The sequence below is a fragment of the Oryzias latipes genome, chromosome 22 (assembly GCF_053564925.1).
Source record: "Oryzias latipes strain Hd-rR chromosome 22, Olatipes_Hd-rR_3.1".
NCBI classification, from domain to species: Eukaryota; Metazoa; Chordata; class Actinopteri; order Beloniformes; family Adrianichthyidae; genus Oryzias; species Oryzias latipes.
The window spans coordinates 30,558,649-30,577,500 of record NC_136258.1 but is presented as its reverse complement, the minus strand read 5'-3'; the positions used below and the strand labels follow the sequence as shown (position 1 = coordinate 30,577,500).

Here is an 18,852-nt window from a genome sequence, read left to right as displayed (position 1 = left end):
CAGATGTCCTGGAGGGAGGGGAGGGGAGGGGAGGGGGGCACCGATGATCCTCTCAGCTGCTGAAGTTGGAGGGTGGACGCGTTGCAGGAGCCAAACCACACCGTGATGCAGCTGGTGAGGATGCTCTCCTCTGTGAAGAGTGTGCATGATGGGGGGAGGGACTTTTGCTTTCTTCAGTTTTCGGAGGAAGTAGAGACGCGATTTCTGTGATTTCCCAGCTAGCGATGCGATGTTCTCGGACCAGGAGAGGTTTTCTGTGATGTGCACACCCAGGAACTCGGTGCTGCTCACTCGTTCCACCGTAGTGTTGTTGATGGTCAGAGGAGCATGCTGAGTGTGCGCTCTCCTGAAATCCACCACCATCTCCTTCGTCTTCTCCACGTTCAGGAGGAGATTATGGTCTCTGCACCAAGCAGCCAGGTGGCTCACCTCACTCCTGTAGTTGGTCTCATCGCCCACCACTGTGGTGTCGTCAGCAAACTAAGCGTAAATGTTGGAGCTGTGTAGTCGGAGAGGAGAGGAGGGGGCTCAGCACACATCCCTGGGGAGCCCCCGTGTTCATCGTGATGGTGCTGGATGTGTTGCTGCCGACTCGCACTGCTTGTGGTCTCCCCGTCAGGAAGTCTAGCAGCCAGTTGCACAGAGCTGAGCCAGTTTGTGAGTGAGCTGCTGGGGGGTGATGGTGTTGAATGCTGAACTGAAGTCAATGAACAGCATCCTGACATATGAGTCCTTATTCTCCAGGTGAGTGAGTGAAGAGCAGCTGAGATGGCGTCCTCTGTTGAACGCTTGGACCGATAGGCAAACTGAAATGGGTCCAGGGAGGGGGGCAGGGCAGGCTTGATGTGCTGCATGACTAGCCGTTCGAAGCTCTTCACGATGATGGGGGTCAGAGCAACCGGATGGTAGTCAGTAAAGCAGGACGGAGATGGCTTTTTTGGGACGGGTATGATGGCGGTCGCTTTGAAACATGTGGGGATGACAGCCTGACTCAGAGAGATGTTGAAGATGTCTATGAAGACATCAGCCAGCTCACCCGCACAGTCTCTCAGCACCCGACCAGGGATGTTGTCTGGACCTGGGGCTTTCCGTGGATTGATCCTGCTGAGGGATCTCCTCACGCTGTCTGAAGGCAGCGACAACACCTGGTCACCAGGAGAGGGTGGATGTCAGATAAATGCATCTAGACATTAAAGAAAAACACAATTATAAACAACAAACCACAACAAGAATCAAGTTTCTCATGCACGAGGGAGAGGAGCAAATGTGTTGGAAAAGGTCCACCACGTTTCTCTTCTCCAAGGTCTGCCTCTCCCTGTGCTGCTTTTATTAAGAACACAAGTGGGAGGTCACAATTTCAAGACAAAGACAAAAAGTTCGTTAGGGGGTGTCGTCAAATGACCCTTTTGGTTGGATTCTAAGTTCAAACAGTATCCCTTATCAGCTGAGGACAGTGTGTCGTAAAACTCCCTCTCCTTGCTGGGATTGGGATGAGAAGCAGATGAACAAACACACAACTGTTTTTAGAAGAGGTAAAAAGGTCAATCTGAGTTAACATTTAAACATACATTTAAACAAATACATTTACACAATGATAATAATAAAACAAATTCCTTCACATACTCCCTCCTTTTTATCATTGATAAATGTCAACATCTCACATCCAATATCACATCTCTTTTCAGTTTTCTGTGACATCTTCATTTTTATAAAACTTTCAATTTACACTCAGATGAGAAGTTCTTTTTTTTTTTCAAGTTATTACAGTTTCAAAATCATTACAGTCATCTTGTTCTCCCTTTAATAACAAGTAGTATTCTTGACTCAGAAGAACATTTGAACTCCACCATTCACTGCTCTGGAAATCATAGATTGAATACAAGGAAAAATGCACATAGTGAACACACAACATTTGATCAGTACCATAAGAATTAGTGTCACTATTTTTAACAAAAGTTGCCACCAGGAACCAAAAGCAAACCAGGAGAAGAAATCCCAAGATTGGGGTTTCCTGTCATCCTGCATTGCCTGCTGAACCTTTTCAAGTTGATGTAATGCTTCAGTGATGCTGTGACCTTCATCTGTGTTGTCAGGAATAAATGTACAACAGGTATCATTTAACATTTTACAAACACCTCCCTCCTGAGCAACCAATAATTCCAAAACCAATCTGTTCTGTAGAACCATAAGTCTCATGTTTGACATTTCTTCATTATAGCCTTTAAATGCTTTAATTGTAGCGTTCAAAAATAAACCTAATCGATAATCAATGGTCTCAATTCTGAGAGTGTTTTTAGCATTTCCCACCTAGGGAACAATGCCATAGTTACCTTTTCCCCAGTATTCCAGTGTTTATGGTCTTCAGGTACATCTGATCCCCAAATGGAATCATGTGGCTTGACATCAATAAGGTTACGTCTGTGGCGCAGGTGAGGCTCATGGACTGCAGAAACTATGAAAGTGTGACCTGTGACCTTTACAGAAGCACAAATCCCACTCCAGTCTCTAGGCAGACTGAGGTAGAGGGCCTGCCCACATAACCAAAACATTTGATGAACCACATAAGTACCGTTGTTACCTGGAATTAAATCTGGATTAGATCCAACACAACGTCCTCTTGGGCAGGGAACTGCATAACCATGGGAAACTCTGTCATTGATTATCTGGACTGTGAAGGGAACAAGAAGTTCATGACACATCTTCGTCAACAAAGTTCCTAAAAACTCTGTGCCATTGTTAGTTACGCTATGTGGAAACACAGTTCCTGGTTCCACACTAGCATATGGAGCTAATGATTTTGTCAATTTCAGTTTTTTAAACTGAATACAAACTCTTGCAACTCGGTCTTACAAGAGTACCATTTGAAGTGGTGACGGCTCCAGTACTAATATACCCTCTAGTACTATATTCAATAACACAGTCGCTTTTCCACTCAGAAAATTGCTTTGCCTGTAAATTAGGATGTAGGGATGTAGTTGGAATTACAGAACAACATAGCAATCAGATCTATGCATTTCCTTAGCCAGTAACATAACATACCTATACCAAGAATTTGTCATATACAGGTGAGTTATGTTCATTTTTGAACTATTCAAAACATCATGTTCATCAATACTCAGCCATCGTTGAGAAACATTTAGTCTTTCCTCGTTGGTGATTCTTCTTGTAGGTGGATAATGATTCCAAAAGGAACCAAATCCTTGTGGTGGCTCCTGCTGAGAGTAGCAGGAACATTAAACAAAATAAACTGTCTCTTAGCCCAGTTGGACACGCCATGGTGGATATGTACCTATCTTCGGGAGGGAGAGGTTACTAGCACATCACCTCCTCAAGTCCTCTAACAGTGTAGGATCCGTGTAGTGCAAAAGAGTTCTGGTGTGCTTTCTTCCCTAAGACTAGGTGGATGTCTCGGCTTCGCTGACGTTGAGACAAGCAGCATCTATACAGCTGCCTCCCTTTGTAGTCAGACTTCCCCACCTAGCAGTTGGAATTAGCCTCACCCAGATGCTTTTTCTTGCAGTGTGATAGATGGATCCAAGACGACCTTTCAGCAATCTTTACAGCTGTTGGTGTAGTCAGCAGGACTTGGAATGGGCCTTCCCACCGTGGGCTGGACCAACACTTCCTTTTTATGGCCTTCACAAACACCCAGTCACCAACCTGCACTGGTGAAGTGTCCTGTGGAGATAAGAAGGAATCTGGCACTTGATTTGTCCTTTGCACATCTTTAGTGGTTAACATTTTTCTCAAATAATCCACTAAATTGGCATCATCATCTGGAGAATGTTGCTGTGTAGGATCAAGGTCTGGTAACCTATAAGAACGTCCATACAACATTTCAAAAGACGTTAAAGGTTGACCTGCTGTGCGTGTGATACGCATGCTTAGTTGGACTAAGTCTATGCAGTCAGGCCACTGTCTGTTTGTCTCTTCCATGCATTTCTTTAACTTTGATTTGATAGTGCCATTAGTTCTCTCAACTAATCCTGCACTCTGTGGGTGATAACTACAATGTCTGTTTAGATTAATACAAAGATGTTGAGCCATTTTGTCTATCACTTGATTTACAAAATGTGTACCATTATCACTTCTTATCACTTGTGGTATGCCAAAAGTTGGGATTATTCTTTTACAAATACCTTAAGCTACTGTAATAGCATCTTGTGTTGCACATGGAAAAATTTCAACCCATTTGGAAAATGCATCAATAATCACTAAACAATATTTCAATCCTTTACTTTTATTCAATTCAATAAAATCCATATGGATTGTATGGAAAGGAAAAGGTGGTTCAGAAAATCTTCCTCTCTTAAATTTAACATTGCCTTGGGGATTATGATGCATACATGTAACACATTGTTTAAAAAAAAATTTTGAATAGAGATTAAATCCATAAGTTGTATAATACTTCTCTAATAAATTCACCCTCCCCCCTGTTGAATCATGGCAAAGCCCATGACTCAAAATTGCTGCCCATTTGTACATAGATTTTGGTAAAATAGGTTTACCTTCTGTGCTGACATAAAGACCTTGTTCAACTTTGCTCCTTTTTCAACCATAAATCTTTTTCTTGTTTCGGTGCGCTGTGTTGCATTTCCTTTAAAACATCAGTGGGTGCATCTGCAGTCACATCCTCATTTGTGCATATTTCTACATCTTTTGTTGCAGCTTGCTTTGCTGTTACATCTGCAAAGGCATTACTTTTAGAAATATGATCTGTTTTTTCGTGTGTGTCCCTCACATTTACATATTGCCACTTTAGATGGTAACATTACAGCAGTTAATAACTCTTTCAGTAAGTCTACATGCGTTACTGGTTTTCCTGTTGATGTCTTAACCCTTCGTTCTTCCACTGTTGACAAAACAAATGCACTGTAGCAAACGCATATTGGCTATCATTATAGATCGTAACTGGCTTATCTTTAAACAGTTTGCATGCTTCAGTTAAGGCTGTCAACTCTGCTGATTGTGCTGAGTAATTTCCAGGCAGGGGTCCTGCCTTCAGAACCTTATCTTGAGTTACAACAGCAAAACCCACTTTGTTTCTGCCTGTTTCCACTTTCTTTGCTGACCCATCAACAAAAACTATTTCTCTTTTAGTGAGATCTAAAAATTCATCACTAATTGGTTGAATTTCTAGTTCTGATTCATCTTTTATCTTGTCATTTCTTTTACCATCTAATCAATCTGATTTCTTCCTTTCAGGACAATCTCTCTCTCCCAATGATCTCTCTGTCCACAAATCCAACATCCATCATCAACCTGCTCTGACCCTCTGTTGCTACTTCCTCTAAACCTTCCTCAAAAACTTTCCTTTTCCACGACCACAATTTCTTCCTCTGTTCACATTCCTTCCAAAAAAAACATCACTACTTTCCTCCTGCCAAAATGTATCTACACTTTGATTACTAAATGTCTTATTTATTCACCATCACTTTTTCTGCATGAACAGCAAAATACATAAACTGTTGTAGTGCTCCTGTTGGTAGATCAACGTAAAGTTTCCTTATCTAGTCTGCAATCTCTGGTCTCATAGCTTGCAGTAAAGCTTGTTTCAGCTGCTGTCTATAGGCACCATCATCATTATCTCTGAGTCCACAATTAGCTTTAAAACTTCTTCAAATCTGACTCTAAAATCAAACACTAATTCTCCATCTTTTTCGTAGTTTGACCAATCTTTCCCTAATCAGGTCTCATTGGAAAGGCTTCTCTAATTCTTTGTCCTAAAAGTGTAAGACTTTGAATGAACTCTTAACTGTTATTTGGAAGAGGTCTGGGTGGATCGTCATCATTCATAGGATTCCTTTACTTTTACTTTTTGCCCAGTCTGCTTTCATAGCAGTCATACATACTTGCTGACATTTAATGCCATTCAGATGATAAGCTCTCTGAACTTCCATCATTTGCCCATGAAAATCCTGTGGATTTTCCCTGTGAGAGATAACTCCCCTCACTGCCTTCCTAACATCCTCTAATGTCCAGGTGCTAAACAAAAGAAGTGTAGGCCTCTGGCCATCTTCTCCAGCTCTGGGATTGGACACTTCAATGATTGGAAATGTCTCTGCAACTTTAGATGACTCTCCAGCTTCTTCCAAACCAACCCCCAAAGTTTTACTCCAAACAAGTTTTTTCCCTTTTCCTCCTAACATTATTTTTCCTTTTTCTGGTTTATTTAAATCAGTCACTGGTGGGTAAAAACCCGTCAACAGAGGAGCATTTGTCCCCTGGTAGGGAGGAGGTGAGAAATCAGCTGGTTTCTGCTCTCTCCCCCTTTCATCCTACCCCTGCTCGGTCTGCAGCCCGCTGTTGCAGGGGTCTGAGTCTCACATCTGATTTATCATCCTCTTTTTAAGCAATCAGACATGCTTCTCTAGTTTTACTTTTCTGAATGCCATTATTTATTTTTCGTTGCTTCATTTAAGCACAGTTTTGCACAAATTAATTCTTCACTATTTTTTTGTTTCTTTTTTATTTTTTATTCTGTTTTTAATTTGTAACCTTTGAACTACTTCAGTACATTCCCCTTAAAATTGTAGTTTTATCCCATTTTATCAAGATTGTAGTTGAACCTGGATGAGCTCTTTCCATATATATTTAATCTCATGTTAATTCAACTTTTCTATTTGAATTCCCCATGTTTTAATTTTTTTTTATTTACGTTAGTCACAGAGTGTGATCAGAACCAACAGAGAATTTCTCTCAGGACCGAATTTCACTCCCCGTGCAACAAGCTTCTAGATCAGACCTGTTGTCTGATCCGGTCACACGTTTAGGGTCCTCCCAGGAGCAAAACCCGTTTTAGACTCTGGGTTCCTTTCACCTAAAGCCTAATGAGATGAAATCTTGTTCTACTTCAACAAGCAGCCTTGTGTTAACACCGCAAGGTTTCCAACTGCTCACTGCTTCGAACAAGTTCACTCCATTCACACACGCACTCACATTCACACCAAAAAAAAACTTTTTTATTTTATTTTTGTTGTTTTTCTAGGCCTTTTAGGGACTTGAACCCTCTTACGCGTATTAGGCTGCAGGACTCGAACCTACACCTTTATTCAGAATTCTGGACTTTTCCGGGACTCCAAACCCACACGTGTTTTAGGCAACAGGACTTGAACCTGTCCCTCAGAATTCTGGGCCACTTCGGGGACTTGAACCCCTGAATAAGCGCTTTACTTGCCTTGTCGTTGTGGTCTGACTGGTTAACGAATAACGTCAATCCGGACCCAGGGATCAGACCAGTCGATTGGCCGGCGTAGAATTCACTACGACGGACTTTCCTCCGGATACCTAGTCTCACGGGCTGTGCACAGACTTCAATCGGCATGGTCCTCCCCCAAGGACGCAGATATGTTGTCATCCGGCTCGAATGGACCAAAGAATGTCAGATAAATGCATCTAGACATTAAAGAAAAACACAATTATAAACAACAAACCACAACAAGAATCAAGTTTCTCATGCACGAGGGAGAGGAGCAAATGTGTTGGAAAAGGTCCACCACGTTTCTCTTCTCCAAGGTCTGCCTCTCCCTGTGCTGCTTTTATTAAGAACACAAGTGGGAGGTCACAATTTCAAGACAAAGACAAAAAGTTCATTAGGGGGTGTCAAATGACCCTTTTGGTTGGATTCTAAGTTCAAACAGTATCCCTTATCACAGGGGTCGGGAACCTTTTTGGCCAAGAGAGCCATAAACGCCACATATTTTGAAATGTAATTTCGAAAGAGCCATACAATAATGTAGTGTCCCTTTCCCACACTGAGGCACGGAGACTTAACCTCTTTTAAGTTTCTTTATTCTGGTTACTGCAGACCGCGACAAACGCCGTACAATTAATTCATTAACTCCTGAATCTCTCCTGTCGACACGAGACGAGAGAGAGCGCTTCTACCAACTTTATATTCCCCCCTCCTGCTCCAGCCCTCCCATTTCCCTTATTTGGCCCATGGCTGAACACCATTGGTCCAAACTACCTGACAACAGGCTGAGCGACAGAACTGAGAGCCAATCAGATGCGTTCAATGAACTTCAGAACTTTCAACGCGGCCCAACAGCCGCTCAGTCCGCGACAATATGTTTAAAACTAAAAATACAAGTGAATGTGTGCATTTTATTTAATTTCAACATTTTTAAAGGACAATAAGTCTGTGGATTCTTTTTAATAACATTGTTATGCTGTTGCTTATAAATGATGAGTATTTCTCGTGGTAGTTCTGCTGATGGTCTAGTCTGGTTGATACGTGGTGAGTTTCTGCTTCATGCAGGCGTTGAGACTTTAAACGTGATCGTAGGTCTGAATGTTCTGTAGATGTGAGACAGACTGCTCACATGCAGACGGGGAGCCAAACACACACACTCACACGCTGCAGTGAGTGACGGGCAGCAGGTTTTACGTTTTTACAATCCCTGCGCGATTCACTTGCTGCCCGGTCCCCACAACCCCCCACCCTCTGCTTTCTCCCTCACACATCCCGTCCCCGCTACTGCGCACTCTTTCTCAGAGACGGGAGTGCGCAGTTTTAGGCACGGCAATTCACAGGTTTCTGGGTGGTACAAACTCTGTGAAATAATAGATAATAGTAACTGATAGCGCTGGCGCAGATTTCTCTCTCTAAGCACCGCTACGACTGCGCGCTTCTGGCATCGCATCGCGCCCGAGAAGGACTGGTCTAATGAAAAAAAAAGTATAATTAAAGATTTGTCTGCGAGCCACATGTGACCATCAAAAGAGCCATAGGTTCCCGACCCCTGCCTTATCAGCTGAGGACAGTGTGTCGTAAAACCCCCTCTCCTTGCTGGGATTGGGATGAGAAGCAGATGAACAAACACACAACTGTTTTTAGAAGAGGTAAAAAGGTCAATCTGAGTTAACATATAAACATACATTTAAACAAATACATTTACACAATGATAATAATAAAACAATTTCCTTCACAGTGGAGTTTTCTGGGCCGTTGTGCTGTTCGCTGCCTCAAAGCGAGCGTAGAAGGAGTTCAGATCGTTCAGCAGGGAGATGGAGCTGTCACATGTCTGTGGGGGAGGTTTGTAGTCTGTGATGGTCCGAAGTCCACGCCACAGGCTCCGGGTGTCTCTGCTGTCGCTGAAGTGATGGGCGATCATCCTGGAATATTGTCTCTTGGCTTCTCTGATGCTGCGGGTCAGGTTGGCCCTAGCTGTCCTCAAGGCCACCTCATCTCCAGCTCTGAAGGCACAAACCTTCAGGAGTCTGTAGACCTCTCCTGTTAGCCACGGCTTCTGATTTGCCCGGACTGTGATGGTCTTAGTTACTGTGACATCATCAACACACTTGGCGATGTATGCAGTAACAGTCTCTGAGTACTCCTGGAGGTCTGTGTTGTTGTTTGTTGCAGCCTGCTTGAACATGTCAGGGCTCCAGACTAACTTTTTTCACTAGGAGCACAGTGGCCCCTAACTGAAAATTTTAGGGGCACAACCAGAAAATTTAGGGGCGCACACCGTAAATCAACATTTTAACCAAATCTACTCATTTCCACTGTATTACTAATAAATACTTTAATAATAGATGCAGAAATTACAATGTGCTGTTTCAAATTCAGTGTCACATTTTATTCTGCACTTTTGAAGATGCAACAACAGGTAAACTGACAGCACCATCGCTGTCATGACAGTACAAATAAGTAAAGAAAACTGATGGAAATTTATCTTTGTGACACCAAATAGGTGCAGCCAAGATGCACAATAAGCGTGTTTGAGATCACAAAAATATCGGGAGAAAGGGGTGGGAGCAAGGGGCAAACCTACCCGGACACAGCTGGAAACTGAACTGACTGAAAGCTGCCCTACAGACTACAAAACAATGCATTATGGGACACGTGTCCTGATGGTTTTTGTAGTGGATTGATTAATTAAAATAATTTAAAATACCAATTCATTAAAAAAGGCTACATACATTAAAATAATCATAAAATATATAATAACACAGATCATACTAAGGGGGAGAAGAATATTAAAACTAAATTGAATGTTAAGGACAACTCCAATTTCCTGTTCTCTTTCAGTCTTGCTGCAGATTCGCGTTCATCTCACAGCCCCCTCGCCTGGTCTCCCCAATGATCCAGGCGAGGTGCCGGTTCATCTCAAACACGTCTATCGTTGCATTTTCCCCACATATTTTCAGTGTGTCTAAAACTAATGTTGTTTTTGCTCGAGCGTGTTAAAAGTTCAAGCCCCGTTAGCTGTCACGCATGTAGGTGAGGGACATTTATTCTCCTCAGCTGACCCGACTCCCGCGGGAGCGGTGTGCTGCCGTAACGGCCGTGCATAAACCCTTTGATGCGCCGCCGTAACCAAAACCTAAACCTTCCTCCGGTTCTGTGCGGCCCAGAGAAAAGTTCAGCACGGACTGCATGTATTTAGAAAATTACGAGCGAATAAATACGTTCTAAAGGAAAGTAAGGAACTCCTTAATGTGGTCCGGGGAGGGGGCTGTCAGGTTTCCTGCTTTCAAGCCCGGTCATTGTCACGCCCCCAAGAGTCACATACCCCACTGTGATTGGTTGCTTTGTCAGCTCAGCGCACGACAATGAAAAAGTGTCATTCATACAAACTGGCGGGCTGCAGTAACATTAAACCTTCATATTAAGGCGGGGACCCCAAAATATCATCTTGGGGGCCGCAAATAGCCCGCGGGCCGCGAGTTTGAGACCCCTGCTGTACACTCTGGCACTGGTACACTAGCCGCAGGTCGGAAGAACGAATCAATAGTTCACTTGCTCATAGCTCAGACGCACATATCAGGTTGTGATATTTGTTTCAGTTTCCTTCCCACAGATGTTTACGCGCACTCTAGGCCCCTCCCCCTCCACGCATTTTAGCCACTCACAGTGACTTTCCCTATTCTTCACACACGCAGTGGCCGCCTCACAGACAGGTATCACGCGAGTGTACGTGCTCGCGTTTCATGAGTATGTGCGCGAGTGTGTGTGTGTGCCTGCGTCCGTGTGGGCTCGCGTCTCATTGATTATTTCATTGATCATTGACGTGCCCCTTCCACGTTTAATGTATAAAAAATACGAAGGGTGGGGGAGGCAAATTTACTGGTCACGCATGTGCGACTGGATGTAAAATTCAGTCGCACACTCTCAAATTTTGGTCGCAAAATGCGACCAATTGCTCGCAGTCTGGAGCCCTGTATGTTCCAGTCTGTGGAGCTGAAACAGTCCTGGAGAGCTTCTGAGGACCCCTTTGGCCACACCCGTATGCTTTTCCTAACCGGTCTGGCCACTTTTCCTAGGGGTCTGTGTGCAGGCATTAGCATCACAGTGATGTGGTCTGAAGATCCAAGGTGGGGGAGGGGGAGGGCTCTGTAGGCTCCTCTCTGTCAGGTGTAAACACAGTCCAGTATATTGTCTCCACTTGTTGGAAAGTTAATGTGTTGATAAAGTTTTGGGAACACACTTTTGGGGTCTGCGTGATTAAAATCCCCAGCCATGATGAGAAATGCATCTGGGTGTGCAGTCTGCTGCTCGCTGATCTGTAGGTGCAGGTCATGCAGTGCCTCCTTCCTGCTGTCATTGTTGGCGCTGGGGGTGAAATATACTGCAACAAGCAGTATTGCTGTATATTCCCTCGGAAGGAAGAACGGTCGACACTTTATGATCATAAACTCCAGCAGATCTGAGCATTGTGTGGCGACCACAACAGCGTCGCGGCAATAAGAGTTGTTGATGTAAACACAGAGACCTTTCTTTCTCTTTCGGCTTTTCCCATCAGGGGTCGCCACAGCGAATCATCCTTTTCCACCTCACTCTATCATGGACATCTTCTGCCCTAACATTAGCCAACTTCATGTCCTCTGTTAAGACATCCATGTATCTCCTCTTTGGCCGTCCTCTTGCCCTCCTGCCAGGCAGCTCCATCTCCAACATCCTTCTACCAATATATCCACTATCCCTCCTCTGAACATGTCCAAACCATCTCAGTCTGGCTTCTCTGACTTTGTCGCTAACACAGGCAACATGAGCCGTCCCTCTGATGTACTCGTTCCTTATCCTGTCTAACCTGGTCACTCCTAAGGAGAACCTCAACATCTTCATCTCCGCTACCTCCATCTCAGCCTCTTGTCTCTGTCTCACTGCTACCGTCTCTAACCCATAGAGCAGAGCTGGTCTCACCACTGTCTTGTACACCTTTCCTTTGAGTCTTGCTGGCACTCTTCTGTCACACAACACTCCTGACACTTTCCTCCAACCGCTCCAACCTGCCTGCACTCGCCTCTTCACCTCTTTTCCACACTCCCCATCACACTGAACTGTTGACCCCAAGTACTTAAACTCCTGCACCTTCTTCACCTCAGCCCCCTGTAACCTAACGCTTCTACCTTGATCCCTCTCGTTCAGACACATGTATTCTGTCTTACTACGACTGACCTTCATGCCTCTTCTTTCCAGAGCAAACCTCCACCTCTCTAGCTGTTCCTCCACCTGCTCTCTACTCTCACTGCAAATTACAATGTCATCCGCAAACATCATTGTCCAGGGAGATTCCTGTCTTACCTCATCTGTCAGCCTGTCCATCAGCATAGCAAACAAAAAAGGACTCAAAGCTGATCCTTGGTGTAGTCCCACCTCCACCTTGAACTCCTCTGTCTGACCTACAGCACATCTCACCACCGTCATACTTCTCTCATACATGTCCTGAACTACTCTGACATACTTCTCTGCCACTCCAGACGACCTCATACAGTACCACAGCTCCTCCCTCGGCACCCTGTCATACGCCTTCTCTAAATCTACGAACACACAATGCAGCTCCTTCTGACCTTCTCTGTACTTTTCCATCAACATTCTCAAAGCAAAAATGGCATCAGTGGTGCTCTTACGGGGCATGAAACCATACTGCTGCTCACAAATCTCCACCTTCTTCCTAAGCCTGGCTTCCACTACTCTTTCCCACAGCTTCATTGTGTGGCTCATCAACTTTATTCCTCTATAGTTGCTGCAGTTCTGCGTGTCACCCTTGTTCTTAAAGATCGGAACCAGAACGCTTCTCCTCCATTCCTCAGGCATCTTCTCACTCTCTAAAATCCTATTGAACAACCTTGTTAGAAATTCCACTGCTGTCTCTCCTAAGCACTTCCATACCTCCACAGGTACGTGGAGGTATGGAAGTGTCTCTATGTAAACACAGAGACCGCCGCCTCGCTTTTCCCCGCGAGCAGCCTGTCCGCTTGGTAGCATGTTAACTGGTCGAGTTGAATAGCATTGTCCGTGATGCTGTTATTCAGCATCACGCTATCTATAGCGTTCTGCATCCGGCCGCTGATACAGCCTCAGTTCAGTGAGGGGCGGAGCCAGCTCCACCAGCTGCAGAATGCTCGACTAATTCATCGACTAATTCTGCGGGATTCGATCCAAACATGAGCCAGAACCATTACAGAAATCTGAACTAAAACTACAATCTAAGCCTGTTCATGTTCATGTTCATGTTGTTTATATAAAAGTGTTTAGCCGATCACCGCTAGCTCCACTGAGAAAGTGGGTGTGTCTGTAAGACAGGGGGCGGGGCTGGCAGTGCAGAATCTTCCTGGAAGGGGCTGTTCCTCACGTTGTGATGTCACAATGTGAAGACCCACTCGTTTTTGTGGGTGGGAGGGGCTGGTACTCAGAAAGCAGGTTGTCAGAGGAACACTCAGAAATGAATTGATCAAAATACCACTTTGGGTTGTTTATAGTGAGGAATGAACATTATAAAATATTTAAAAGGTCAAAAAGTTGATTTTACATGATAAAGGCCCTATAATAATAGTTATGATTATAATAATAATTCAGTTACGCTTATTCTTCATCTCAGCAGCGGCATGGAACAAGCTACGATACGGGTCCTGCTTTTAGGATGTAGCAGTCCGTCACTGAAGGGGCTGCTGGGTGAAGACAGCAAGTTAAACAGCTGTTAGACCTCGTTCTCCACCAAGGATGATCAATTATTAGATGTGTAACGATCAATTTCTATTCCTACAAATTGAACTATACCAGTAAATATCATTACCACTAAAAAACCCAACCCTTTATTTTACTGTAAGGTAAAAGCAACCAATCACAGCGGACCACACATGATGACATCAGCAGAAACGGATCAGTCCATCATTCCAGTCCAATGTGTGGACAGACTGTGAATAAAGTCATGTGACCATCCAGTGTCTAGAATGTTCTAAGAATGTTCCCTTTGGATTCTTTGGATGTGGAAAAACAACAGTGGTGAACTTTAGGAAACTAACATGTGAATGGATTTGACATTCATTCTAGTTTACTTGTTGGTTTGGACACAGATTTCATTAACTTGATGATCTGGAAGAAATCCAAGAATCTGGAAAACTGTTCAGTAGCAGGAATTTCTGTCTGGAAGTTGGGATGAAGAGGATCTGGATCCACTTTAGGTCAGAGGATCAGATCCGTCTGAAAAACATTGCCAAAATCAAAAACATAGTGTCAACGCCAGACCTGGAGATACTTATTCATGCATTTGTCTCCAGTAGGTTAGACTACTGTAACGGCCTGCTCACCGGCCTCTCCAAACGAGCCGTAAAACAGCTTCAGTACATCCAGAATGCTGCTGCTCGAGTCCTGACCAGAACCAGGAAGTATGATCACATTGGTCCTGTGCTCAGGGGCCTCATTTATAAAACTTTGCGAAGGATTTGTATTTTTATTTTTTTTTATAATAAAGTAATGCTGTAGGGGAAGAGTAAAAAGGTAAAAAGGGTCTTTTCACATACCTCATGGACAGGTTTAAGAGGCGGAGCTTCTCCCGCCTCTTGTCTACTGGTGAGAAGTTCCTCCTGGAGACAGATAGCTGAAGCCTCCTCAGAGTCCTAAAGGACTGTAGACCTTTGCTCTCCAACGGTTCATCCGCTCAGCAGACAGTCCGCTCTGTCTTTTTACACACAGCATCAACGTTGTGTGATTGGTCCAGTTTATAGTTGAGGAGAACATTAAAGATCTTTGGAGCATCGGTTCCTCTCCCAGGATGTTCACCTGAGTTGGTACAGATTATAAGAACTTCCACCACCAAATCTTTACTTATTCCTGCTTGATCTGATTCCTCTGGCACCAGTCCGCAAAGCTCTGATGTAGTTTTCTGTAGTCCGTTATTGTCCTCTGATATCAAGCAGACAGTGGCAGGATCTTCAGAGAACTTCTACTGGAGCAGGTTCCTGTGTGGACTCTGAACAATAGCAGAGCCAGAATGGTTCCCTGTGGTTCTCCCGTGTTGCAGGAAGTCCAACATGCATGGTAAATGGTAAATGGCGTATACTTATATAGCGCCTTTCTTCCTACAAGGACAAAGCGCTTTACAGTCACAGACCCATTCACCCAGTCACACACACATTCACACACTGGTGGCGGCTCCGCTGCCAAACACAGGCGCCTGCCTACCACCAGAGGCAAGGTGGGGTTCAGTGTGTGAGCATGTAGCCAGATGTTGGTTTTCTCCCACGAGGACCATCGTGTGTCTGAGAAGTGACGCTGGGATGATGTTGAAAGCATTGTAGAAGTCGAAAACCCTCCCGGCCTCTTCCAGGTGAGACAGACCTTAACTTCCACCTGAGCTGGGACCAGAATCCAGAATCTAAACTAGAACTGCGCCTGCCGTCATGCTCCCGGCCATCTGCATTGTTGCTCTGACTGGTTCTAGCTGGAGTCCGTCATGGTGCCAAAACGTCTTCTTCAACCGCCCTCCCCAGGACCACCGCGGACGTCCCCAACAGTTCCTAAGAACATGCCGATCCCACAGCGGGTCCAGCACAACCCCCCAGCCGTGAGGAAGAACGCGTCCTTGTCCAGAAATGGGGGCAGCGATGGAGACATCATAGAGCTCAACCAACAGGTAACCTGGCAGTGCAGGCCAGTCGGAGACCCTCAACAGCTCCAACAGTCAGACCATCTGTGCAAAGGCTGCAATGCATGCTGGGATTGAAGCAGAAACGCTGCTCAGACTGTAGTTTCTGCTTCCTGATGATAAAAAAGTCAAGTGACTTTTCAAGGTGAGCATTAGTCCCGCCTACATCCTGAATTGGCTGCATGACGCCTTCCAGAGTCCTTTGAACATTATTCTGTGATGGTGGGATGATGAGGAGGAAGACAAGAGCAGATGGTGGAAGATGGAAAAGGAAGAGTGCTGAGAAGCTTTTAGGGAGGAGGTGGAACAGACTTTTGGAATTCAGGTTCTTCATCTAGAAGAAAAATGGAGGTGAAGGTGTCAAAGGTCATACCAGGACTTGATTGACAGGTTGGACACAAAGGAGGCAGGGGTGGATCTGTCCAGGTGAGTCAGAGAAACGGGTGGAAGGATGTGCTGCAGGTTAGGATGAGGAAGGCCAGAGAATGGCTCTACAAGATTGATGGAAAGATGGAAGGAGAACTTTGAAGTTCTGACGAATGAGGAACGTTTTTGAGAACCCAGAAGAGATGAGGAGGATGCTGTAAGCAGGACGTAGCGAAGATCAGTGAGGATGAAGTGAAGAAGAGTTGAAAGCAGTTGGTCCAGAGAACAAACCTGTGGAGGTCTGGAAGAGTTTAGGAAAGGAGGCAGAAGAGTTTCTGACTGTTGAAGATCAGAGGAACATCTGTCAGGAACAGTTGGGTTCCATGCAGAGAAGAGAACCACAGATGTTTCCTTTGAGGATGTTCCTGCAGAAGAACAGACGAGGTCAGAAGGTGCTGTTTGTGTCTTTGTAGGCCTAGAGGACGTCTAGGACAGCATCCAGAGAGGGGCTGTGGTTTGGACGAGGACGTCTGGAGTGACAGAGAAGAACGTTGGAGTTGTTCAGGACACGGATGAAGGCTGGAAGACAGTGGTCAGATGTTCTGTAGGCACCAAGGATCAGCTTGGATCAGCTGAAGATGCTGAGGTTCTCTTTGGAACCAGAATGAATCAGGAACAGATCATGGTAGATGTTCTGGAGAGAGATGAATATAAATGTTATGTGCTATCCTAAAAGCTGAATGAATGTTTACCATCTTTGACTTTCAGGAGTTCATGAGTTATACTTTTCTATGTTTTCTGTTGGCGAGAAGGTCAAAGGGGTGGAGCTTATTGCTGCGTTCACACTGAACATGATTTGCGTTGCAGGCGTCCAGTTACAGTAGGAAGTCACAAATTTTCTACTGCTCAAATTTATGTGAAAATTGGCATGGAGTTTCCCAATCAGAACCTGGGCTTTGGTAGAGAAACGTTGATCAGGTGGAGTCCAGGTCCCGGTGTTTTTTCTGATTCATATCGAGACGAGAATAAAAGTCTCTTTTTTAATTCTTTTCCGTCCTCGGACCAACAGGACAGGAAGTGGTCAGACCGCGGAAAACCGCTCACCGAACGCCTGACATGTTCGCAGGCGGTTTATGGACATGCTCTGGTCACGCGTGTAGCAGCACGTGTTCAGTATGAACGTGGCGTCACAGAAAAGACAACGTGTGACGATAGCTGTGAAAGAATCCACGTGTTCTCCTCAGCTGATGGAGCTGAAGCTGACGGTGGACAGTCTGGAGAAGGAACGGGACTTCTACTTCAGCAAGCTGCGGGACATCGAGCTGATCTGCCAGGAGCACGAGAGCGAGAACAGCCCCACCCTCAGCGGGATCGTCGACATTCTGTACGCCACAGAGGTACCAGACCGCGCTTGGGGGGGTGGTCCCTTTGCCTGTGCTGGGGGGGGTTTGCGGGGGGCGCTGCTCGGGGGGGGGGGGGCCAGCGGCACTGGATGGGCTTCCCATCTACGCCTGGGGCTGGGATCAGCCCTTCCCTGGCTCTGGGGCGGGACGGGACAACCCTCTTGGGGCCCCCGGGCGCTCTGGGTGTCATCCGCTTCGGTTGCGGGGTCTGGGGTGGGGTGGGGTGGGGGGTCTTGTCGGCCCTGTCCTGTGGGGGGGCATTCTGGGGGAGGGGGGGGGCCGCTATGGGTACGGGGCAGGGGGGGTTGACGGGTCGGGGTCTCCGCTGAGGCCATCGGCGGTTTCCCCGGCCGGTTGGCTGCCTCGGTCCCGTCGAGGCCTGACCAGAGCTCTTCTAGGGCCGGCGTTTGGGGGTGGGGGCCTGGGCTTGCTCCGGGGGGGGCCGGCGCTTTCTGGCTCCTCTCCCTCTGTGTGGGGTGGGTGGTGCTGGGCCTGGGGTGTCGGCGCCTCCGGGGGTGGGGCCCCTGGGCTGGGTGGGCCTGGCCCCCTTGCTGGGGGGGGGGGCGGGGGACAGCTGTTTGACCACCGGGGGACAGTCTACCAGCTGTCCCCAACTTACCCCCTTCCTCATATAACCTCATAATAGGGTGAGGGGGTGGGGGGCTTAGCCTGCGATGAGCCTTGGGGGGGGGGGGTTTACTAGGCAGTGGCCCCCCCTCCTATGGTTGCCGTATGGAGTGGGCCCCCCCTCTTTCGGTTTTATTTGCACCTTAGACATGTAGGGCCCTTGGTAGGGGGGGTGCTTGGACATCACTGCCAGCAAGCAGCAGATGTCCTCCTAGCACCCTACCCGCCAATTTTAACCGCACCTTAGACATTTAGGGCCCCTTGGTGGGGAGGGTGAGGGGACATCACTGTGAGTAATCAGGAGATGTCCCCTTAGTGCCCTACCCGCCAATTTTAACTGCACCCCCCTTAGTACACACACCCCTCCCCCCTCAATATATACATCCCAACATAAACACACACACATGCACACACACACCCTCTTAAACACACATATACGCACACACATTTTGCAAGGAAGGTGGGACCTGGGACCATCTGTCCCCTGCCTCTTCCCTGGTGGGGGGTACGGGCCCCTTTGCAGCGGCGGCCGTGTCCCCGGGGTGCCGGCTTCCTGGGCCCGGCGGTGCTCTCTCCGCGCG

General features: G+C 46.2%; 1 protein-coding gene across 3 annotated transcripts in view; it reads left to right on the top strand.

Annotated features, from left to right (window-relative positions):
* The window catches only part of mapre3a (microtubule-associated protein, RP/EB family, member 3a), a 28,039-nt gene that overhangs the window by 5,905 nt on the left and 3,282 nt on the right, over window positions 1–18,852 (top strand). The window contains exons 5-6 of one of the 3 annotated variants that reach the window (XM_023951400.2): window positions 15,721–15,863; window positions 17,486–17,625. In XM_023951400.2, the coding sequence (XP_023807168.1) occupies window positions 15,721–15,863; window positions 17,486–17,625 (283 nt within the window). Of the gene's footprint in view, window positions 1–15,720; window positions 15,864–17,485; window positions 17,639–18,852 lie in introns of all 3 variants that reach the window. The other 2 variants (XM_023951401.2, XM_023951402.2) reach the window with 2 other exon arrangements.